Genomic DNA, 25,286 nt, shown 5'->3' with positions numbered 1-25,286 from the left:
TCAACTGCTGCAAGTCCTTGTGCCAATCGTGCTGCCATGCTGGTATTAAGTAGGAAACTCCAGGATTGTGACCCAGTGATAATGAAAGACTAGCAGCATATGCTCAAGCCATGATGGTGTTTGATTTGGAGTGGAACGTACATGAGCCTGCTTCTCTTGTTGTTTGCAGTAGTAGAGCTCTTTGGGCTTGGAGGTGCTGTGGAAGTAATCTTAAGGTCTTGCTACAGGGTATCCTATAGATAGTACATACTACAGCTGCAGTACATTGGTGGAAACGGAGCTCAGTAGGAGGTGTCTGCTGCTAAAATATAAACGCTTAATTGGTGATATATTAGGCGGTAGGCGGTATTTAAGAGGCAACAGGGGTTTCACCCACTGGTTGGAGAGCTGGCGAGAGCCTTGTGTCGCCTGTTTTCAGGAAGGCCCGCCGAATTAAGTTCCAGTAGGGTGCTTAATTGGGCAACGACGGGCCTTCCCTAGAATCAAGGACCCAGGGCGTTAGAAGCCCCACCCATTGAGAGGTGTTGTCCAATCAGAGGCCAGGAGCTCTTCTCTGCAGCACCACCAGGAGGGTGGTTGGCTGCTGCTGGTACTACGTCCACTTGAGGCCCAGGATCACCCATGGACCTAGGTGCAGGTGAGTGATTCGGGTTGCCAACTCTGGCTGGACATATTCCGGGAAAGGTCAGCGGAAGTGACATCATGGAAAGCTCCAGCAAGTGGCGTCACTGAGAGCCGGTGGCGTGGCATGAAAACTATTTTAAAAAAACAAGCTGCATTGTGTTTCAAAGAAGCTTGGTTGAAATTTTTCTGATATTTCAATGCAGGAAATGATGGCAAAGTTTCAACCCTCTGGAGTGTAAAAGTGTCCAGGAGGTGGTCAGGTGCAATTAAATGAATACGTTCTATATACTGGGAGAAAAATATTCCACTCAAATCTGTGAGTTTCTCTTACCTTCTGCTCAAGAGCAGAGCTCTACCACAGACTTCTGAACCGGTGGCACCTTCCCGGAATGAGTCAGTGAGACGGAACACAAACTCCATTTCAGTAAAGGGCGATGGGGTTAGTTTCAGCAGAGTGGCTGCTCACTAACCTGGCTCCCTCTCTGTGTATGTGAGTGACAGATCCCAGAGGACAAATGGGACAAGACACATAGCTGCACCGCTCCGGCCAGTACCAACACCAGAACCTTCCCCCAAAGCACGGGCCTGGGACTGGAATGTTCCACCACAGCACGTGGCCCAGGCAACATTCCATCTGCAGGGGGGGGGTCACTGCCACTCAAAATGTAATGCATCACCTTGGAAATGTTGTGCAAATCCCATATGCGGTTCAGGAAAACAGGGAATAAGCCTGTTCATTATGACTTTATTTTCAAAGCACCAGCCCACGCCACCCCCCCTCCCCAATGTTGCCTCAATGAATGAGTCTCCCAATCAGAAGTTTTTCCCTCCCACCATCAAGCAAAGCACTGAGGGGGAAGTCCCTTCAGAGGGGCACACGTAGTGTCAGCTACCTGCACTAAAGGTGGCACAGACCAAACAAACGCAGATGAGAAATGAAAACCTAAAGTGCTGGAAAAACTCAGGTCTGGCAGCATCTGTGGAGAGAGAAACAGGGTTCATGTTTCGAGCCCAACCCAGTTCGGTTCTGAAGAAGTCATACTGGACTCAAACATGAACTCTGTTTCTCTCTCCGCAGGCGCTGCCAGACATGCTGAGTTTTTCCAGCACTTCCTGTTTTCATTTCAGATCTCCAGCATCTGCAGTATTTTGCTTTTAAACACAGATGAGAGTTTCTCCTGCTCTCTTTGCCGCTGATGGCATGGCGCATGATGACATCATCGTGTACATACATAGGCTGAACACTGGCAAACAAGGAAGCAGGCGCATTTCAATCTGAATGCTTTCTTTGGCCACTGGGAGATTGATGTTGATTGAGGTAGACTCCTAGCTATTCCCAGAGGGTTGGCAATTCTATGAGTGATGGCGGGAGGGGTTTGCAGTAGGCTGACCAACTGTCCTATTTTCTATGGGATCGTGCCGTAATTTAGCTCATTGTCCCACAACCCTTATTCTTCCCAGGACTACATTTGTCCCGTACTTCGAAAGACATTTGCACAGCCGCAGTCCTGCCAACGGCCACAAGGTGGCTTTGGAAGCAGGCAGCCATTTTTCTAGGAGGCAATATGCAGCGGGAATTATGTGCAGCCGCCATCTTTATAGGGGGCAATGTGCAACCGGGAGCATATGTGGCTGACATTTAGGGGGCAATGCAGCAGGGAGAATGTGCAGCCATCCTGGGCCAAGAAACTGGATGAGAGGGGCTTCACTGAGTCTTCTGTCAATGGGGAGTATGAGTGCTTGACTGAAATCAAGATAAGTATATGAAGTAAGAGCAGTTGTACGAACCATTTTTTTCTATTTCTATGATGTATTAGATTATTATAGTTTGAGAAGCAATGCTCTGGGATCTTGTTAAGGTGTCCTCCTACCATCCCACTACCATGCTGAGCAGCACCCTCCCCTCCACTCTCATGGGTCACCAGCACCCCTCCCCCTGTTCTCATGGTCACTGGCACCGCCCTTCACTCACAGTCTCCAGTGTCCCAGCCACCCCCAAGTCAATGTCCCTTATTTTATTTCATAAGAGCTGCATGGTCGCCCAGGTTTGAAGGATGGGGTCATAGGGAAGGGCTGGAGTGGGATTGGCAACAAAGGCTCTCAGCAGGCCTCCCCCCACCTTCCTGTTGCCAGGTTCCTCAATCAGGCACAGAGTGCCTTTGCCCCCTTAAGGGCCTCAACTGGTGGCGGGGCAGGAAGGCTGTCCATGAGCCTTCCTGTCACGGACCTAACTGCAGCAGAGGCAGAAAGGCAGCAGGGTCCCCATCCACCACCTCTCACCTGATTAAATGCCACCCCCCTCCCCCACCGCATCACCAAACTCACCAGGGGGGAGGCCATTAAACCCTGCCATTTGTAACATTCTTCTGTGACTTTCTAAATTCAGGGCAATGCACCAGCTATGGCAAAGGAAACCAGGGGAGATGAGGAGAATTTTTTTTTTAAATCAGGTGAGTTGTGATGATCTGAAATGCGTTGCCTGAAAGGGTGGTGGAAACAGATTCAGCAATAGCATTCAAAAGGTAGTTAGTTCAATGGAGGAAACAGTTGCAGAGCTATGGGGAAAGAACAATGGCATGGGACTAATTGGATAGCTCTTTCAAAGAGCCAGCACAGGCACATGGGCCGAATGGCTTCCTTCTATGCTGTATGATTTTTTTATTCTGTTATTATAGAGCCTTGTAATCTAGTTGTAATCATTTATTTCCCCCCTCAGTTCCTTCCAACTCCTTTAACCAAGGAAGTAGTTTCCAAATGGTGGCCAGATAAAGTTGAACACTAAAGCTTTACATTGACCTCGAGTTTTGCTTCTATATTTACTGAGTCACTAGGAAGCCAAAAGCCTCTCCATGTTATTATTTTTGTGGGAAACAATGAAATGTGAACCAAAATGTCTACTATATAGCGATGTGTTAGAACTTCATATCTGTGGTCCTCCACATTTTGGTTGAGCACCATCATCTGTGAGGATGGTAAAAGCCTCTGTCTTCTGTTTTAAATGTGAGCATCTGCAAGTGCCTGTTCTTGTCCATTTCCCAAAAAGCAGTTTGAAAGTAGCATTGGTGAAGGGGCAGAGAAAACACCGGCCTCTGTTCAGCGAGAAACATGTGCGGTGACCCAAGAGGGAGGGAAAGAAAATTAGAAGGGCGTCTGGCTCTCTAAAAGCGGCCCTTAAAGAATTAAATTCACCAACACCCACCAGGATAGGCGTAGGGGTAAAACTGCTTGCAAAACATGAAATGCTGTAATATGCTATGGCTGGGTAGGGAAAAGGGATAACTAGGAAAGTCTACTTCATTCAGACTTCCATTATTGTAGGAAACAAGATTCATCTGGATGTCAGAACATATCAACTTGGGATTTCCTCAAAATTCCAGCATCCTGCCCTCTCAAAGCTTTCCGGCTATATCAAATTCCTGCACAAGGCTTAGTTCATCTTCCATCTTTAAAGATGTGACATCCCTTTCGTGCAGCCTAGATATAGGAGCTATCATATATCAAACTCTAGCATTAGTCTTTATCTTTCGTTTATCCTGAGCGTGCCATTGATGTTTGAAGATGTTTGAATAACTTTAGCTAAAGAATGCAGTTGCTCTGTGACGTTCCAGTGGGGAGAGTGTCGCTTATTACCCCAAATAGTTTTGTAATGGTCTACTTAAAAATAAGGGGCTTTAAACATCTTGGGATCCTTGGTGTGCCCATTTCTGGGCATACAACAAAAGCAAAAAAAAAGACCCAATTTCAGGGCTCCATACTTTATCAGCACCTGAATTACAGGCACTGCCATGTTGGTGTAGGTAGCCTTGCACGCATTTCGGGTGGTAAGCTCCTGCTGTATGCCAATTAGGGGCCCCTCTAAATGAATTTACTGTGAATGGAATAGGTGCCAGGCCTGCCCCAGTCAAAAGTTTTCAATGGCCCCTGCACCGCCAATGAAAGTCCCACGTACTTTTTATTGATATTTAAGTTAAAATGTTAAATTGCAGCACATTATGGCCAAACCTAAAAGCATGTAGGTTCCAGGCAGATATTTGAATTGAAAAATAAGTTGGGAGATTTTAAGCTCCTTGGCGTAGATCCCTTCTAAGACGATCTCATAACTCCACTGGCACCATTATTAGAGTGAAAGGGCATATTCCCTCTGACCAATGGACAATCAGTATCCTTCATCTAGCAGCAAAAAGTTACTTCTTTGAAGCGCCACAACACTCATGCATTTCTAAAAACAACTCAAAGTAGGAAATTACATTTGTTGCGCACATTTAGAGATCTTTTTCTTCAAAAATATAACACAGGCAAGCTGATAAAAGAAAGGTGGTCCCTTTCAGGTTTTTTCAGATGAAAGGAAGTATATTGGATACAGTGTTTTATACTTATTGACTGTTTATATGAAAGGGCACTGAGTTGATGGGCAGAAATCTCCCCCCGTCGGGGGGCTTGTGTGGGGGCGGGCAGGGGCAGGCGTGAGCCTGATTGGCACCTCCAATCGGGGCTGCGCCACCATTTTACGTGGGCAGGCCAATTAAGGCCCGCCCAGCGTGATGCTCGCCCAGAAGCGCTGAGCGCTCCCTGTGTGGGTGGGGCGGGGTGGGGGGGGGGGGGGTGGGGGGGTAGGTATTCCCTGAGTCGGGGTCTGCGCTCTTTTGCGCATGCGCGCAAAAGAGTACAGAAATCTCCCTGAGGCACAGAGGTGCCTCAAGTAGATTTGTTTAAGTTTTAAATATCAAAATAAAGAAACTAAAAACTTTTAAAGCATGTCCCCTTCCTGGGACATGTCAATGAATTTTTTTGAAAATTTTTCTTGAATTTTTAATCACTTCATGAAACCTCATCCCGCCCGTGGATGAGGTTCCATGAAAAATGTGAAGACCGCCTGGGTTCTTTGCCTGCCCGCCAACCTTGGGGTTGGATGGGCAGCTCATTTAGTTGTTTTAATTAGTTTTTTAACAGGCCTTAATAGGCCTTTGACAGTTCGGTGAGCACGCAGCTGACTTGGCTGCGCGCCCGCCAAACTGAAAATCTAAATGACGCGCGGTGACATCGGGACGCACACCCAAAGTCACCATGCGTCATTTTACGTGTCGGCGAGAGGGCCCCGCCCCCTCGCTGACCCAAAAATTCTACCCCATGAAGTGGTGTGTGGCTATTAGGGAGGGTGAAGGGCTAAGGGAAGATGCTCACATCTCCTCAAGAATTGATTTTTAAAAAATCACAAAAGTAGGACACAACAACAGGTGTGATCTATGTTATTAGATATGCAGGTATATGTACACAGATCATCGAAGGTGGCAGGGCAGACTGAGCAAGTGGTTAAAAAAGTACAGGGATCCTGGGCTTTATAAATCAAGGCGTGGAGTACAAAAGCATGGAAGAACCAAGGATGAACATTTATAAAACACTAGTTCGATCTCAGTATCATGTCCTTTAAGAAGGCTGTGAAAGCTGTAGAGAGGATGCAGAAAAGATTTACGAGAGCACTTACAGGAATGAGGGACTTCAGTTATAAGGACAGATTGGAGAAACTGGCATTGTTCTCCTTGGAGAAGATTGAGAGGAGATTTGACGGAGGTGCTCAAAATTATGAGGGATCGAGGCAGAGTAGATGGAGTGAAACTGTTCCTATTGGCAGAGGGATTGAGAACCAGAGGACACAGACGGAAGGTGATTGGCAAAAGAACCAAAAGCGATATAAGAAAACTTTTTTTTTAATGCAGCAAGTGGTTAGGACCTGGAATGCAGTGCCTGAGATGTTGATGGGGACAGATTCAACTGTGGCTTTCAAAAGCATATTGGATAAGTACCTAATGTTAGAACATTTGCAGGGTTTTGGGGACAGGATTGGGGAGTGGAATTAGCTGAGTTATTCTTGCAGAGAGCCAGCACAGATGCAATAGGACAAATGGCCCCCTTCTGTGCTGTCGCCTGTGTGTTTCTAAACAAATTTTTAAAAAAGAGTTGACAGACAGTTTTTCATTAAAACTTTTCAACTTTTCAAAACATTTCAACTTTAAACAGTGTTGGTGCAGATGGAAGAATGAAGTTCCACAATCACATGCCTTGAACATTTAAGTAATGGGAAAGGACATAAAGTAAAAAGTCAGTTTTACACAACACTGAATAAATGGCTGATGTAAAGAAATGACAATCCTCTGGCATCTCAAAAATGGCCTCAAATCAGAATCAATATAGAATAATTCAGTAATGAATTTCATGTTTACCTTTCCTTGGGCCTCCAGTAAAGGATTAATAATAATGGTGCTTTAAATTATAAAGTCAATACAAAAAGCAGAATGAGACCTGAGACTAAAAACAGATGTGGGACCTTTTACCCTGACAGGAGATTTGTTCTGGGGATTAGGCCTGAATGTGACATTACAGCTATTATGACTCTTTATTCTTTGGGATATTTATAAATAAAAATACATTTATTTTTCTCTGTGAAATGACTTGGCACAGTTTAAAACAATGACCAACCTCTCAACAGCAAGAGACTGTTTATGATAATTGTGCTATTTATAATACCAAAGCTGTTGCAAAATGATTTAAAGGGTTGCTGTCACGCCAGTGGGAAGATTCAGAATAGGCTGAATTTCAGGAACAGTCAGCAACAGCCTCCTACAAAACCCTCACTGCCGCACTTCCATACTGAACACGAGAGTGAATTCCTGAGGGCTAAAGAAATTGTGAATTGATTCAATCCCTTTTTTTTAATTATTAAGGTACAATTGAGGCCTGGCTGGAATTACTAACGTGATGGCATTACAAGCACACACCATGCCATCATGGCCTAGCTACAGTATTTAGAAGGTTTACTGTGCTCAAACATTTTAGGTGTGGATTTTCGGCGGGGGAGCAGAGGGGGCGGTGTTCCCCCGACTGACCAGCATAACTTCAGCACAGAAGCTGGAGAAACCCTAGGAAAATGGCATTAACAGTGTCTACGCCATTTCTCTGGAGTTTTCATGGCTATGCCCCAAAGTTCAGGCAGATGAACGGAAGAACTCCCCAGTATGGAAATTCACCCTCACTGTACTGGGATACTGACACCTAGAAATCTCCCAGTAACATGTTAGCTTCTCTCTGTCAAGTTTAAGAATTTTCAGACTGAAAATTCCCAGTGGAAATCATTTCTGTTCTTTACCAAAGGCAGAAAGATATCATGTTATTTTCTATTGTTTTGGATTACTCTTCACTGCACAATTTATTAAATAAAAACTCTTAGTTTTTCATCCTCTAACTGTGGCTTGACATGTATGCATAATCACATTCATATCTAAGCAATAAAACTTGTTAATTCACCTCAGGCCTCAAGCTCATTACTGCTGCTGTTCACTACAATGTGTCACTCAAAAGTAGCTTAGCAGAAATGACATTGTCTTCTTCTCCATCATTGCTTTTTTTTCTTGGGATGTGGGTGTCGCTGGCAAGGCCAGCATTTGTTGCCCATCTCTAATTGCCCTTGAACTGAGTGACTTGCTAGATCATTTCAGAGGGCAGCTAAGAGTCAACCACATTGCTATGGGTCTGGAGTCACATGTAGGCCAGACTTGGCAAATTTCCTTCCCTCAAAGACATTGATAAACCAAATGGGTTTCACAACAATCACTGAGAGCTTCATGGTCACCATTACTGAGACTAGCTATCATGGTGGGATTTGAACCATATCCCCAGAGCATTAGCCTGGACCTCTAGGTTACTAGTCTAGTGAAAGTATCACTTTGCCACCATCTCCGCTAGTAAATGTAAGGTGGGGGGGGGGGGGGGGGGGGGGGGGTGATAAATTGGATGGGGAGGGGCACAATAGCCCCCTTTTCAAATCAGTGTTATTCTTTAATCAACATAATTCTGCACTTCAAATTACAACATGGACACAGGATTTGGCCCAACAGTTCGTGACAGTGTTAATCCTTTATACCAGCCAATAATCCTATTTATATTTACCCAACTTGTTCTCATATCTTTTCATCTACTTATCCATTAACAACATATCCATCTGATTTTGAATGTAGACATTTTGGTCTTAGCCACTAATCCTCTAAACTGCCTTGCTATATTCTCCCTTCCCACCAATTTTTAATCCCGCTTGCTATCATCCTCCTAATTGCATACCCTTAATCTTCCCTAATAGTCTCCTGTCAAAAACTTTCTTAATGCCCTACATTCACTGCATTATCCATTGACCATGTCAGTTTCCTCCGAAAAATACTCTACAGTGTTTACCAAGCAGGCTGGTGATTTTTAAAATCTGTGCAGACTACCTCTGTTTTCTCATTTTCTTGAAATGTGTTAATTTTATAATTAATTAAGGATTCAAAACTTTTCTCTAGGTTAAATGGTAAAATGACAGGACTGACATTAGTGGAACTAAAGAAATTGGGGGATGTGCAAAATGGGCTGCTGATTCACTATCACCGCCCCCCATTCCCCTCCCCACAAAGTCACAAGGTGGGGGTAGTATAGCGGTAATGTCACAGGGCTAGTAATCTAGAGATGGGGCATGGGTTCAAATCCCATCATGGCAGCTGGTGGCATTTAAATTCAATTAACAAAGCATAAATATTGAGCTAGCTAGTCTCAGTAATGGTGGCCATTTATCTATTGTCAAGTGAAATCCAACCTGGTTCATTAATGCCCCTTAGGGAGGGAAATCTGCTGCCCTTACCCGGTCTGGCCTAATTGTGATTCCAGACCTGTAGCAATATGGTTGACTCTTAACTGCCGTCTGAAATGTCCTAGCAAACCTCTCAGTTCAAGGGCAATTAGGGATGGGCAACAAATGTTGGCCTTGCCCACATCCCATGAAAGAATAAAGAAGTCAAAATGATGTCCAGTGTGCGCTCTGATGAGAGGTCACAGACCTGATATGTTAACTTTACTTCTCTCTACACAGATGCTGCCAGACCTGCTGCGTATTTCCAGCATCTTCTGTTTTTATTTTAGGTTTCCAGTATCTGAAATATTTTGCTTTTGCCACCTGTACCCAATCTCAGAGTGCTTGATGCAGACTTTGGGGTGCCCTTGTCCCAGCATTGACACTCCCCAACACAATGGACACAAATTTTACCCAGTTAAACAGATAAAAAAAACATGGAACTTGCAACAGTGTGCAAATATATTGCATTCTGTCAGTACATCCACTGAAAAGGAAAATGTATCTGAAATTTTCCATTGGCCCCTGTTTTGTGACTGCTGTAGGAGCAAGTTACCAGCTCAGAAGATTTGTTTGATGTTCAGATTGAATAAATCCATTTTACTCTATAGTGGAAAACTGAAAATTCTTCACAGCCACAAGTCTTCTTGTATGTCCGTAAATTACTAATGACTGTCTGAGCAAAATGATATCTCATCACTATGTTTACCTGTATCCACTCCTTGCTGGAGTCCGAAGATGGTGTCCATGCATTTTCTGGGTGATTTAGTCTCGATCTTTCTGGGGACCAGTTGAAATTATAATTGCTGGAGCTCAAAATTTGATCTGTGCGAATCTTGCCCGATTCCATGCCAAGTGATTCATTACAGTGAAAGTCTGGTTATAAAAAACAGAAACCACAATACAGGTAAAAATCTGGCTACCCAAAAAACCGGCGGTGTTCGAAAACCAGATGCTTTCCCCCCCGCCCCCCAGCTCCAACGAGCCTTGACCCCAACCAACCCAGCTCAGAGAAGTTTGGGGAGCTGCCAAGTACCGGTTAGCGTCATGCGCCTGGTGTTTCTTGTGCTCCAACGACCCTTGACCCCACCCAACCCAGTGTAGATGTGGCAGACAGAGGTGGTTGAACTCACCCAGGAAGAACAAAAGACTCTTGCAGAATCCAGTGAGGTAGAATATTTAGTTCTGTATTGTCCTTGGGATCAGGACATATGCCTATTCTTGCTACAGTACAGGGTACATGTATTGAGTTTTGATGCTGCAGACTTAAATTCAAACATTGCACTTGCTTCCCAAAATGCTTTAAGTTTCAAGGGCATTGGTTGCCTTCTTGCAGCTGGCCCAAATCAGTTGAAAGAGCACTGTACAATCTTACATGAGCAAAAAAAAAACAAATAGCTTTCAGTTGCAACTACAGGGTATTTTAACAAAATTTCAGTTCGATTGATTTTTCCTCATTTTAAACAGCGTCCACTGATGTGGGGAAGTAGGGGAGGTGTGAAAGAGTTATCAAGTCCAATGCGTGAGAAGTTTGTTAATCTCAGCAGCAACATGACCATTTACCTAAAGCATTTTGCAATCATATCAGTGGGTTTTCCTGCAATCCCCTTTTCACTGAATTAAAGTTTTCCAGTTTTTTCCCCGAAAACCAGCTAGTTCTAACATCTGTCATGGACTCCGTCCTGAGGTTGCCAGATTTGGGGCATATGAGGGGCATAGATAGGGTGGATAGGAAGGCACTTTTTCCATTAGTAGATGGGTCAACAACCAGGGGGCATAGATTTAAGGTAACAGGTAGAAGGTTAAGAGGGGAGTTGAGGAGAAATTTCTTCACCCAGAGGGTGGTGGGAGTCTGGAACTCGCTGCCTGAATGGGTGGTTGAGTCAGAAACTCTCGTAACATTTCAGAAGTGTTTAGATATTCACTTGAGTTGCCGTGGCCTCCAGGGCTATGAGCCAAGCGCTGGAAAATGGGATTAGTGTAGTCAGATCTTTGCTGACCGGCGCGGACACGATGGACTGAATGGTCTCCTTCTGTGCGGTAAGCGTCTATGAGTCGATTTGTGATACTCTACCTGTAGTATAAACTATTTCATCGCATCTTCTAGGTGGGATGAATAGGACATCACTTTCAAAGACCTGACACAGGCATAATGCGGAGAATGGCCTTCTTCTGTTCTGTTTGATTCAATCTCTGTAACTGGTTATTTCCATTTTTTATATTATTCTCTTCAAATTTTCGGTAAAAATGCTAAAGTATGTTTTGAATTGAATTATCATTTTCGACCGTCAGTTTCCTTCACCCCTCTTGTTGTGCTGATTCAAACAGAGGTACAATTCCACAGGTTATGGGCTATCTTCTGGCACCCATTCTTGATTTGTGAGACTAGGAAATGGCCACCAAATCTCTCACTGTTGCTCTCATTCTGTTGGTGTTACTTCACCAGGAACAAGGTTGGAATTTGGTTGGGATACTGTAACAAGGTTTGGGATGTGGGTATCACTAACAGCATCTGTTGCCCCTCCCTAGCTGCCCTGGAACTGAGTAGCTTACAGGCCATTTCAGAGAGCAGCTAATAGTCAACCACATTGCAGTGGATCTGGAGTCACATGTAGGCCAGACCAAGTAAGGATGGCAGATTTCCTTCCGTAAGGGGCATTAGTGAGCAAGATGGGTTTTTACAACAATTGATGATAGTTTTATGGTCACTTTCAATTCCAGAATTATACATTGAATATAAGTTCTACTAGCTGCCATGGTGGGATGTGAGCCTATGTTCCAGAGCATTAGCTTGGGCCCCTGGATTTCTAGGCCAGTGACATTATCAATACACCATTGTCTCCCCACCACCTCTGGGCTTCTGATGGAGTAAAGTTGTTGGAGTGGAAGAAACTCTGAGGAAGATCCAAGCCAATGTGTTTTGAATGCTTGTTTATAGGGAGCTTCACAGATGAGCTTGTTTGCATCTAACATCCACATGTGCTCTTTCCAGCAAGCGGCTGCTTTCAACCTCTTGCACCTTTCCATAAATTTCAACTTATCCAAAACTCTTCTGTTAATATCCTAACTCACACCAAATCCTATTCAACCATCATTCTTGTGCTCACTTACCCACACTGGCACCTGATCCAGTGATTTTATCAATTTTAGAATTGTCCTCCTCATGTTCAAATGAGTTTATGGCCTCACTCATCTCAAGCTCTGACCCCCTGCAGTCCTCTAATCCCCACAGCCCAGACAACTCTCCGCACCTGCCTTTTGCCTCTTGGGCATCTCCCATTGCCTTCATCCTATCTTTGGCAGCCACACTTTCAGATATCTAGGCCCTAAGCTCTGGTAACCTCTCCTTAACCTTGTTCACCTCTGCACCCATCTCTCCTCTTTTAAGGTGCTTGCTTAAAGCTTCACTTTTTGATCAAGCTTTTGTTCTTAGGGCTCCTCCTCTGCGTTGTGTATATTTTTTTGTCGATTATGATCCTTGTGAAGTGCCTTGGGATTTTTTATTCCGTTAAAGGGGCAATCTGAATGTAAGTTATAGTTGTTGGTGTTCTGGATAGCCGGAACCTTGGATGACTTTCCATTCCTTAGCTCAGGGATATATAGAAGCCAGCTGCAGCACAACTATTCCCGACCCAGCTGAGATCAGTCAACATATTGTTCTGGCGAAAGGGCATCGAGCCAAAACGTTAACTCTGCTTCTGTCTCCACGGATGCTGCCAGACCTGCTGAGTAGTTCCAGCAGTCTCTGTTTTTAATTCAGAGACAAAACCCAAATCCTTCTGGGTCAGTACTACAGTATATTTACCAACTGAACCATCAGGTTATTTTTCTTTTAAACACGACTTAATCCTTTCAGAAGTACCGCAATATTTTCCTCAGAAATAAGGCCCAGATGTTGACTTAAGTATTAGAAAAGAAGAAATGTTCTTTTCTTTTACGCAGTTATCAAATCTTTGTTTACAGAGATTATTGCCTGCCTTGGCGTTTCTAAGGCTATCTCTGGAACTGACAGCGCTTCCTTAGAAAAGGGATACTGTGGCTTTAAATGGTGAACTCGGCGCGCACAATATTGTCAGTGGTAATACTGGTTTTTAGTCTCCCAATCTTTTTACTGTTAATGTTATACCTCCCCAGAAACATTCTTCCTGGTTTTATTGCCAATCGTCAAAAATTCTTTCTGCGTCTTTTTCCACACTGAGACAGAAAAGAGTTTTACGGTGGACAGTCGAACGACAGAAACAGATGGCGTTCAAAGTGCACGTGCAGTAAAATAACCAGCAATGCTCTTTGTTCTGATCAGAGAAGCGCCAAAGAAATCAAACAGAAAGAATTAAAGGATAAATGTTAAAATCCTCCACGTGGTGTTGCAGTATAAACCTTTTAGCAATATTGAGAATGACACTGCCCTAGGTACATATTTAAACTGTCATGCCCAACCATATGTAATTTCAAAGAGCTGACTTGTCAGACATTTGGACTTGTACATCAGAAACGGCTGTTTATACAATTTGCACCATTTCTGTCATTTCGACATGATCCATTATGTCGCTGGCGGTCAGAAAAGAAGTACTGCTTCCTGGTTGATGGTGTTAAAAGCTTTCACTTTAATTTTTGTTCAATAAAAGTCATAATTAACACTGTCAGAATCTGAAACTTCATCTGTTTTGCCTGAAAATTCTACTTTGAATTCCGGTCTTAGCTGAATCTGGCCTGCATTAAGAGGCTTTTTGTCAATTCTCCCCTGGGACACTAGATGGAGAGCAGCATGATGAAGGCAAGGAATGCAGACAGTTACAGTACTGCTCAAATGAACCATGACCACTGTCGTAAACATCAATGTAATAACAACAACACAAGTTTAGATGGCGCCTTTAAGATGGTAAAAAATCCCAAGGCGCAATGCCAAGGCAATGCTAGATTGCCAGAGGTGGTGCCTTTCAGATGAGACATTAAACTGAGGCCCTGACCTCCTATTCAGGCAGATATAAAAGACTTAATTGCAGGAAAGGAAATCAGGTCAACATTTCTCTCTCAATGACTATCAGCAAAAACAGAATAATTGGCCATTCGTCCCATGCACTACGTGTGGAAGTTAACTTCTTGCTAATTAATTGCAATGCCTTCCTGCAAACCAGCAATGACTGGAACCAAAACAGAAAGCAAAGGAAAAACTCAGCAGGTCTGGCAGCATCGGTGGAGAGAGAAACAGAGTTAACTTTTCAGGTCCAGTATGACTCTTCTTTAGAACCCTGGGCTGGATACTGTCTTTGAAAATTGACTTGTTGGCTCTGAATCACTTTGCATTGTCCCTAAGATATGGTAAGATGTTGTATAATTACGAGTTCGCTCTTACAGTACTATACACACCAAACACAAGGAGGAAAAGTTACCCTATGCCCACCATGGGCGTTCCCTCCCAAACACATGATGACGGACATGCAGTAGTCCATATCGCGGTGGGCTCAAATTCTCTGGAATTCAATATCCAAGATTGCTCTTGAGCTGACAAACCTAAACACAATGGTGAAAACACAAGTAATAAAAACTCTCTCTCTCTCTTATCTGTATAAATACACTGCTTCCTAAGTAATGCAGAAACTCAAAAACATCTACCAAGATGTCCACTTGGCTTCCAAGGGTGGGGTTAAGACTGCCCCCTGTATTGAACCCTTACTAAATCTCTCCACCTCCCTTTCCTCGTTTAAGACTCTCCTTAAAAGCTGCTCTTTTGACCAAGCTTCTGCCCACCTGTTCTAATAGCACCTTCATTGGCTTGGTGTCAAATTAAAGTCATAGACTTCAATTTTCATGCAGACCGAGTGGCAAAGGCCCAGATCCAGGAGTCCTGGACCTCAATCCAACCGCTGCCATTTTCACAGAGGGTGGGAATATGGGAGTGGGTTCTAAATTGCCCATATAAATCAGCAGTTGCCACCACTAGTGTGATTTTGGTGAGGTAGGTGTCTGAAACCCAAAGCATGCAGATTAGACTTGGTAGGAGCAGGTCCAAAACTTGTGGATTCACTTGGATAGCCAGGGTGCCCTTTTGGAGAGGTAAGGTACTCCTTTGGATATGGTCCCACATTTGGGAGAGATCAGGTGCCCTTTTGGATTTATAAAATTAGACATGAATGTGCATAAAAAGTGCATAAACTCATTGAAACTGTCAAAGCTGTAAAATAACTGTCAAAGCTGTCAAAGCTTCAAAGAACTGTCAAAACTCTTTGGAATTGTCAAAGCTGTCAAGGGACTTAATTCTGCTGGCCTTTTTAATTTTTGTAAAAGAATGTGTGGAGTTAAAAAAGTCAGCACTTGCCATTTCACTCTGTCTGTTGACATAAGCCTAAGGGCTACCATTATAGGATTTGTGCTGCATGGCTGATTTTACAACCTAACATTATCACAGTGGGGTGCCTGTTAAGTGAACAGTTTGACTGATAGCTCCAAGTGGTTAGAAAATTGAAATGTTTGTTTTGGTAAGAGATTAAGTACTTAAGTGAAATGCTTATTTTCATAAGAGATTAGTTCAAGGAATTTCAATGTATCGAATGTTTTTTTTAAAAATCAATGAGAGTTTTTTTAAATTGTGAAGTCATCAATAGACAATTTTATTTTATGTCAGCATGGCTCATGAGGTTTGCCCATGGTGGACACTAGGTGAGTTGGCAAGGATGGGGTGAGGGAAAATGGTGGTTGGTAAAGGGGCATAGGATGGTATGAATTGGCATTAAGTTCTCATAGGGACTTAAAGGGTCATGGGCGGATGAGTGGGGGACATGGGGTGGCATATGGGGTATGAGGGGCCATGGGGGGTGGGTAGAGGGGCATTGGGTGGCAGGGGAATGAGGGGCCATGGGGGTGGGTAGAGGGGCATAGGGGGTATGAGAGGTCATGGGGGTAGGTAGAGAGGCATAGGGTGGCATGGGGGATGGAGGTCCATGGTGGTGGGTACAGGCATAGGTTGGCATGAAGGGTATAGGGGTCCAAGGGGTGTGGATGAAGGGGCATATGTTGGCATGGAGGGTATGGGGGTTATGGGGTGGGTGGGGGGCTTGAGGTGGCATAGGTTGGCATGGATGGGGCATTGAGAATGTGTGTGTCGGGGGCAGTGAGGGCTGGAGGGCTGTTTTTTGTTTTACTTATTTTTAAAATAACTTCAACCAAGTGAAGCAGGCCTTCTTCTAGCTCGCCTCCCCACCCGGCAGCCTTTGCACTTGCTCCAGGGTTCTCTGCCTGACTCCCAGGGAACTCAGCCACCCCAGGACGAAAATTCCAACTTTCGGGGCACTTTCACCCAGCTTGGGTTGGCAGAGTTGGGAAATGTCCCAACTCTGCCAGGGTGAGAATTCAGGCCAGTGAGTTAATTACAACTCAGGAGAAGGCCATTCTGATCACGCCGCTGTGATGCATAAAAGGGTAGTTTACTACATTGAAAGTGCTAAGTAGAAGTTGTTGAACAGCATTGCATTTTATACCTTGCCACCTATGTTTCTGATAACATACAGTTCGGTTTGCTGTGTGAACAATACTGTTGAACATGGGTGTATGTACATTTCCTAGAATAAATATTACTGTAGCACTTTCTGTAATTTTATTCAGCATGTTGATACAGTGACAACTTGAGGTTCAAGCCACCCAAATGGTTTATGTTAATAAAGCAATTCTTACTTACTTTCTAAGAAATTCTTCTGGATAATGGAATAGTTCGCAGAGAAACCATCCCGAGCGATTGCAGTATCCGTGTGCAGCGTTAAAGACAGGATGCCGGTGAGTGACCGAATGTGTTCAGGAGCATATGGCCCACAGAAGCGTCCTATATGAAGACCAACTGAAGTAGAGAGAGAAAAACACATGATTAAATTTGCATTCAGGTTCTGAATTATTTGTTGTGAGTTTCTTTGTAGTGGGGTGGGCAGGTTGCAGCAGTTACACATTTAGTAACAACCTCCATTGGCACGGTGAACAATCTTTAATTATCCGATTGCAAAGTATCCCAAAGCAGTTTCAGCACAGAAACAGGCCATGCAGCCCAACAGGTCCATGTTGTCGCTTATGTTCTACACGAGTCTCTTCTCATCCTTTTTTTAACTGCATCATCATATCCCTCTCTTTTCTTTTTCATGTTTATCCAGCTTTGCCTTAAAAGCTTCTATGCTATTCATCTCAACCACTCCTTGTGACAGCATGTTCTACATTCATACTACTCTCTGGGTAAAGAAGTTTCTCCTGAATTCCCTACTGGATTTATTGATGACTATCTTTATGGCTCCTTATTCCCATCTTGCCCGCAAGTGGAAACATCTTCTCTACATCTACTCTATCAAACACTTTCATAATTTTAAGGAACTCTATCATGTCACCCTTCAGTCTTTTCTTTTCTAGAGAGAAAGAAAACCCCAACCTGCTGAGTCTTTCTTAATTGATTCTTAATGGAGTAACATTCTCCTGTAGTATTGTGTTTTCATCATCTAGAATGAAGAATCGAAGTGTCCAAAATAGCCTTAATGGGGGCTGAATATAAACGTCAGAACCTATTTTTTATATTGAGAAAAACTGAGTGAAAGCCTAGACCCATTAACACAGCAGCAAAGTTGAAGAGAGAAAGAGAGGAGTATTAAGAAATATTTGTTAGCTGATAACAAGCTTATCTTTTCAAAACTGCATGTTGCAGGAGGGAAGGCCAACCAAGAATTGTAAGGGTTTGCACAGTTTTGAAGTTATGGCCAAATAATAATTTAGAGAACAAGATTGTACAATGAATCTTATGCCAGGAACTTGCTCAATATTCTCTCATTTTTGGCATTTATAATAGGGGTTTCTACTGAAGTTATCATAGCGTGACGGGAGAAGCTCCAAAAAAATTAACCCCATTTGATCTTTACACAGTGAGAGTACAGGCGAGGCCTGCGGCTAGAGATGGTGCAGTATATCAATGGCACTGCAGGACGTGAGTTTAGATTCATATTCCCTCAGTCAACAGCCTCTCTGGCCATTAATTGGGAGATAAGACACATCCTCACAAAGAAATCAGCAAAGTCTGGGGCCTCTCTAATGTGCACATAAGGAGACTGTTCAGAATCATGCTGACAGCAGACTGAGAGCAGATAACCTCCCCATTACTCCCCACCATCCCCACGCCCCCCCAACCCAACCTCCTCATGGGCAGGAAATGCTGCACACGCCAGAGGAACAGCAAGAGGAGAGAAACAATAATGGTGGGAGGAAGAAAATAATTAACAACATAAGGGAAGAAATAAACACCCTAGAAATAACTATTTTTTTTCCAAAACTCCTCCCAGAATTGCAAAGAGACACATACTGTGTCAAATGAGAAAGCTTAAAAGCACTAAACTCTAGAGGCTGTCATGTAAGCTCCCATGCAATGCTTTTGTGGATGATGTTTTCCGTGATATGATTTTCCAGTTAGGTAGTATGGATACAAAAATGACTAAATTGCTCTTTTTATTTCATGGGCTGTAAAGAAGGCAACGAAAAGGATTATGGACTTATGGAGAATTCTTCCTGGCCTGCAGGATTATCAAGTGTAATGCTCATTGGAAAGGGCAGCATCAGTACACATAATGCGGAGAACTCTTAAGACCCAAGAGAAACTATGTCACATCAGAGCTGCGTGCTGAAGGCAGCCAAAGAAAGGCTCCAAAGAACAAAGCTGCCTTGGAGATTCAGGGCTGTAGAAAAACAAACACTGATCGTTCTGGTCACGTACTGTTCTGCTTGAAAAGCACTGCCTGAAAGTTTATTAAAATACTTTACAGTCTCTTTGAATTCTAATCCTCCCCTAGATTAAAAATTCCTCGGTAGCACTCAATTTAAGTGAAAGTCACTGTAATTTCTTGCTTGGGTTTTGGGATTATTCAGTAAACCGTGTGTGTTTGTGTGTGTGTGTTTGTGTGTGTGTGTGTGTGTGTGTTTTCTTAAGGCATGTTGAATTACTGAGGATGAGCAGAACAATGATGAGGAATGGTAATGTGTAAGACTGTGCACATGTTGCTGTCCTAAATCGGCTGTGTGCATTTAAAGCAGATGGTAAGTGCCACAGCAGAAACACTGAAGCATAGAAATTGCTGTTTGCAAAACAAGCACATGATCGCTTAGCATGTTCATATGACATTCCGTCGTCCAGTATTTTAATAGTCATTAAGCCTATTTATTTCAAAAGGGCTAACATAGCCCATTAAAAGGCTCGACTTCAAATCAGCATGGTGTAAAACAGGCTGACTATTCGCTATCAACCACGTTAGACCATCTCACAAAGTCATCATTCTCCCCTTAATATTTAACCAGCTTATTAGTTACCAACTTAGTAAATGACCTTGATTGATTACTTCAATGATATTTTTCTTAAAACGATCAGCAGTTTTTTTTTTAATGCACTATTTATATATAGTTTTTGTGCTGGGTCATGTTTGCAATGAATGCCATCTTGTTTTCATTGTCAGAGCTTGTATGAAAGTAAGATTCCAAACTGAGCCATCCCCATCTGGTGAAAAGTAGCATTTCTGTAAACAACACCAGGAAAACACTGTCAGGAGAACTGCTAGACTAACCCGTAACCAGCTATTCCTGGCATTATTATACATTTGAGGTTATTGCAGCAGTCTGTGGGGAAATTCTACACCACTACTAGCAGAATATAAGTCGTAACTATTTGGCTTTATTACACTCTTGGGTTACATCTGCCATGATTTCTTCAGGCAATACATAGCATTGATTGTCTGCAACTTTTATTGAAAGACTGTGCACAGGGCTAGAGATATTACCATAATCATCAGGTTTGTTTCCATATTAAAATAGCTTTGCTTATCTTGCTTTTCTGAGGTTCTACTGATTGGGATGATTCTTATTATCAGCTTATTTGCATCAATTAGTAATTTGGTACCATATATTTCTTTTTAATTTCTCCTCAATCATAATATTCTCATATACAACTAAGAATACAAATTATATTAAAATATTGTAACTCACGAGCTTTATGTGAGAAGATACAATTCCGTAATCCCATGCTGACAACCAATGAAATCTACTCATTGCTGCTCCATTATATATCCTAGTGCACTCATTGTTGCACAATTGCAGGAGGCCAAATTGTTTCAAAAAGTGCATTTAACATTACAAAAAACATTCCAAGATAACTTACAGGGAGGGTGAAATAAATGGATGCAAGGAATAGACGTAGAGCCAAGGTGGGAAAAGAGGTGATGGAGAGATGAATAAAAGATCGAGGTTTTGGTTTGATGGCTGCCCTTTTCGCAGAATCACAGGATTGCTACAGTGCAGATGGAGGCCATTCGGCCCACCATGTCTGCACTGGCTCTCTGAGAATTTTAACTTAGTGCCATTGCCCTGCCTTTTCCCCGTAACTCTACACATTGTTTCTATTTAAATAATCATCCAATGCCCTCCTGAATGCCTCAATTGAACCTGCCTCCACCACACTTCCAGGCAGTTCATTCCAGACCTGAACCACTCGCTGTGTAAAAAGTTTTTTTCTCACATCACATTTGCTTCTTTTGCAAATCACTTTAAACCTGTGCTCTCTGGTCCTCGATCAATTTACGAGCGGGAACAATTTCTCCCTATCTACTCTGTCCAGGCCCCTCATGATTTTGAAAACTTCAATCAAGTCTCCTCTTAACCTTCTCCTCTCCAAGAAAAACAGTCCCAACTTCTCCAATCTTCCCTCATAACTGAAGTGTCTCATCCCTGGAACCATTCTCTTAAACCTCTTCTGCACTCTCTCCAATGCATTCACATCCTTCCTATAGTGTGGCGCCCAGAACTGTGCACAATACTCCAGCTGAGGTCTAACCAGTGTCTTATGTAAGTTCATCAAATATTATTCATCAATTTGTAGCTCAAGTATTATGCAGCAGGAATTTAGCTGCCTACTATAGCTACAAACCTACCCTGACATAATGGGCAGATTTTCATTCCACCCTTGGGAGCGGGCTGGGGGGTATGTATGGGGGCATAGAGTTGGGAGGGAAGGTGAGGGGTGGAGTGCCATCGCCTTCCTGCTGCCCTCGGATTCAGTCAGAGGTGTGGAAGAGATGGTCTTCAGACCGGAGGCTAATTGAGGCCCTTATGTGGCCAATTAAGGACCTCAGCTCGCTGCCGCTGGTATTCTACCAGTAGCCGTGGGCACGTGCGCGTGCACACACACACACACACACACATATACATACACACACAAGTCCCAGCGAGCCCCACAAGCTTACCTCCATGCTGTGTCTGGCTCCATTGTTGCTAGTCCAGGCCGGGTGCAGTACTAGCAGTGGCCACCACTCCCAGTGGTGCTGCTGGGATTGGCCAGCAGCTCTTGGAGGTGGGAGCTTTGACCTAATGGAGACAGAAGCCCCAACGTCAGGTAATTAACTGCCTGACAGGCATGCAATTGTGTAGGGTCTCCTAGAAATAACAGCAGCAGTCTTGCTCCCCCAAACCCCGCATCCGCCCCCATCCCCTGGCTTTCCAGCCAATGGACAGAGCCACTGCAGTGGCCAATAAATTAAGTCCATTACTGATAGGCTTATCCTTTATCCTTAATCATAACAGGCTGCAGAGAAAGCCACTCAACATTCACACATGTACTGACTTTGTGCTTGGCTCAGTTTGTATTTGACTGACGGTTCATTTATGAATGTTAATGGTTAGTTATACTTGATTCCAGGAAATATTGTTTTCAGAAATATTAAAAGAGACTGATTCTGGATAAATTGGTTGTGATGCCTGTTATGGTGACACGTGAAGTTCACATGCAAATAACAGCTACTTAGGCAGGGTATCAGACAATGCCTGGGACCTATGGAACTATACGCAGCATGAATCCCTTCCTCAGGAGAGCTTGGAGGAAATAGGGGGTGAGGTGGGGGCAGGGGACATTTACTCAGGGCTACAATGGCCTTACTGCAGATTGTATATCTCGTCCTGCGCTCCTTCTATCGCCTCGAGCGCTAGTGTACAGAGCAGGCCTGGTTTTAATTCCTACACGTGTTGAATAATATGCCCTGTATTATCAAGTTAAGAGACTGCAATTAGGAGTGACAGCCTTAACCCACTGTCAGACAATGCATGGTGTCAATCCAAAACACCACTACAGCTCTCGGCTCGTGTGTCTCAGGCACTCCTCAGGGGTTCTATAAACCAGTCCCAAGAACGATAAATTAGGAATCCACTATAAAAGATGTGGATTTGAAAGCATTACCGAGGAAGCTACCCCTGTAATAAGTGTCAGCACAATTAGACATACGTAATGATGTAAGCCCCAGAGAGTGTTCTGTACCAGGAATAGCCCATAAAAGATGCATCTATGTTTTTATTACCCAGGAAGCTGCCCTTCTGGAAGAAGAGAATATAGAAAGGAGAAGCAACAAGAGGGTTTATTTCAATCCCCTTTACACAGGCATTAGCGACGGCTGCATAAATCCATCCGTTAATTGCCAATATAAACTCAGCGGCCCTGCAATCGCTGAGTGCGCAGTAGGCTGGATATTCCAACTATGACTCATCCGGCCGTTGTTGCTGTTGCAAATCCTGAGGATAAGGTCATTATAATAGGAACTTGGGGACAAGAGTAGACCATTCAACTGCTTGAGCAATTTCCACCACTCAAGATCATGGCTGATTTGTATCCTATCTGCATTTACCCTCTTTGGTTCTGAGTGCCCCTGCCCAGCAACCAGAACGTGTGTCCCTTGCCTCTAAAGCTGTGATGGCGGTGCCTGTCCCGAATGCCCAGTAGAAAATTGGAACAGTGGGTGGAGCAAGAGGCTTTTAACAGAACAAAGAAGAATTTTCATTTCCCAAATTATAGGTGGAGTTTCCATTTGGAGGTAATTGATACCCCTACTGGTGCTGCAACATTTTTGGGGCCACTGGAAGCCGCGTATGGAGCTGATGTTTGTCTTCATCAGCCAAGGAAGCTGCATGGCCTAAAAATTGTCTCCTGAGTGGAATTCCCAGGATAGCCCAGGAATAGCTCCAACGAACACACCCCTCCTAAAACATTTGGGATTTCAAGGAGTAAACCATGCAGATTTAGGTTCAGCTCCAAATTCCTGAAATCCTGCTCCTTACCCATGTTGGCCCCTATCCCACCCCAGGAATTTCGATCCCAATGGCATCCACCATCCAAATTTTGGTCTGTCTTTAGGTTAATGCCAGAACAAAGGAATCTTTACTTCTGGGCAAGTTTTCACACAGGAAGTGGTTCCAAAGCAGTACAATACAAAACTGTCAAGCGGTTCTACTGTTAACTATTAAAATAATGTATGTCAGCTGGGATTTGGAGTGTTTAGCTTGGCATTTCATATTCTACAATTACTTGCTCAAGTAAAAAGTCACTGGCAATTTTATAGATGTGGAATGCATTGCTCATTTTCTTATATTTTTGAAATAAATCAATGCGCAAATGCCAAACGCTACACATGATTTTTATGAAGCATTTTCCTCTAGTTTGGTCATGTCTGATGCAAGCTTGTATTCAGAAATTGCTGCTAACAGTTTTTTTTTAAATAGCTGTATTGCAATTACTTTTTCACATGGTTCCCATCCTACCCAATCTGAAACACATTTACTACAAAGGCTTCTTTTTCAACCTTGTCAAATCTCAGGCTTTTCCAGAACCTTGCTTCTCGTGCTGCAAAAAAACCCTACTTTCACATGAAAGTACACACCCTGGAACATGCATGGAAAGGACAATATTCACAAGAATGTTTCTGAATGAGATAAGGCTTTTGGCTACTAAAATAACGGTGATGGTGCAATATTTTGGAATGGATAGGATTACTGGCCTATTTTAGCTACTCTTCTTAACCATCCATCAGATTTCTAAAAGCCTTGTTTCTGGGAATTATAGCCCCTACTGGAGAAATACAAAAAGATTTATGAGGTCGATACCAGAACTAAGAGGTTATAGCTGTCAGAAAAGACCGAACACGTCAGGGCTCTTTAGGATGCGATGCGACCCAATAGAGGTCTTACAAATTATGAAGGGGATTGATGGGGTCGGCTTAATAAAAAGCTTCCACTTGTGGGCAAATCCAAAGCTGGGGGTCATAAATATAGGATAGTCATTAATAAATCCAATGAGGCATGCAGGAGAAACCTCTTTAGCAACAACAAGTTGTACTGACACTGATCCACGTAAGGTGATATTAGGGCACATGATCAAAAGCTTTGTCAAAGAGGAAGGTTTTAAGGAGTGAGTTAAAAGAGCAGAGCAAGGTAAGGAGGCAGAGAGGTTTAAGGAGGGAATTCCAGAGCTTAGCGTCCAGATGCAATTGAAATTGGGAATGCTCAAGAGGCCAGAATTAGAGGAGTGCAGATATCTTGCAGGGTTGTGGATCTGGAAGAGTTTACCGAGAGAGTAAGGGGTGAGGCTTATGGGGAAATTTGGAAACATGAGGCAGAAGGTGCTGCTTGACTGGGAGCCAGTGTAGGTCAGCGAGCACAGGGATGATAGGTGAACAGAATTTGATCTGAGACAGTGATTGAAATGCACTACTTGCTGTCACATGGATTGGATGAAGAAAATAGTTCAGATGCATTTAAGGGGAAGTTAGATACATGAGGGAGAGAAGAATAGACAGACATACTGATAGCAGGAGGTGAAGTAGGATGGGAAGAGGCTCGAGTGGAGCATAAACACTGGAAAAGATCAGTTGGGTTGAATGGCCTGTTTCTGTGCTGTAAAATGCGATGTATGTATTTTAATAGAAATAATTTATACAGGGTGGGGGCACAGGGGTCAAGTCTTTTTCCACAGCCCGGAATGGTGCATGCCAGGATTGCATCTGAGGTTGCCCTCCCCACCCACTTCAGAGCAATGTGTGTCTTCCCAGCCACATGCAAAGTAACTCACTATCTACCCAATAGGAAATGCTTTGTGCCACTTCCAGCTCTGCTCCCAGAAGGAAATCAGCGCCACTCCCCACCCTGCAACATTCCTCCCTCCCACAAAGAAGAAAAATGCTCCCCTCCTCCACCCCCC

At 43.5% G+C, this 25,286-nt stretch overlaps 1 protein-coding gene across 6 annotated transcripts in view; it reads right to left on the bottom strand.

Moving 5' to 3' along the window:
* Positions 1–25,286, bottom strand: part of nrp1a (neuropilin 1a) — a 207,158-nt gene that overhangs the window by 84,274 nt on the left and 97,598 nt on the right. For all 6 annotated transcript variants that reach the window (XM_078537498.1, XM_078537464.1, XM_078537492.1 and 3 more), the window contains exons 6-7: positions 16,947–17,102; positions 9,984–10,150 (exon numbers count right to left, since the gene is read on the bottom strand). In XM_078537498.1, coding sequence (XP_078393624.1) covers positions 9,984–10,150; positions 16,947–17,102 — 323 coding nt within the window. The remainder of the gene's footprint in view (positions 1–9,983; positions 10,151–16,946; positions 17,103–25,286) is intronic.

This window comes from Cetorhinus maximus, chromosome 3 (assembly GCF_964194155.1).
Source record: "Cetorhinus maximus chromosome 3, sCetMax3.hap1.1, whole genome shotgun sequence".
Taxonomy (NCBI): Eukaryota; Metazoa; Chordata; class Chondrichthyes; order Lamniformes; family Cetorhinidae; genus Cetorhinus; species Cetorhinus maximus.
The sequence above is the reverse complement of the archived record's forward strand: the minus strand, read 5'-3'. Positions and strand labels throughout refer to the sequence as shown.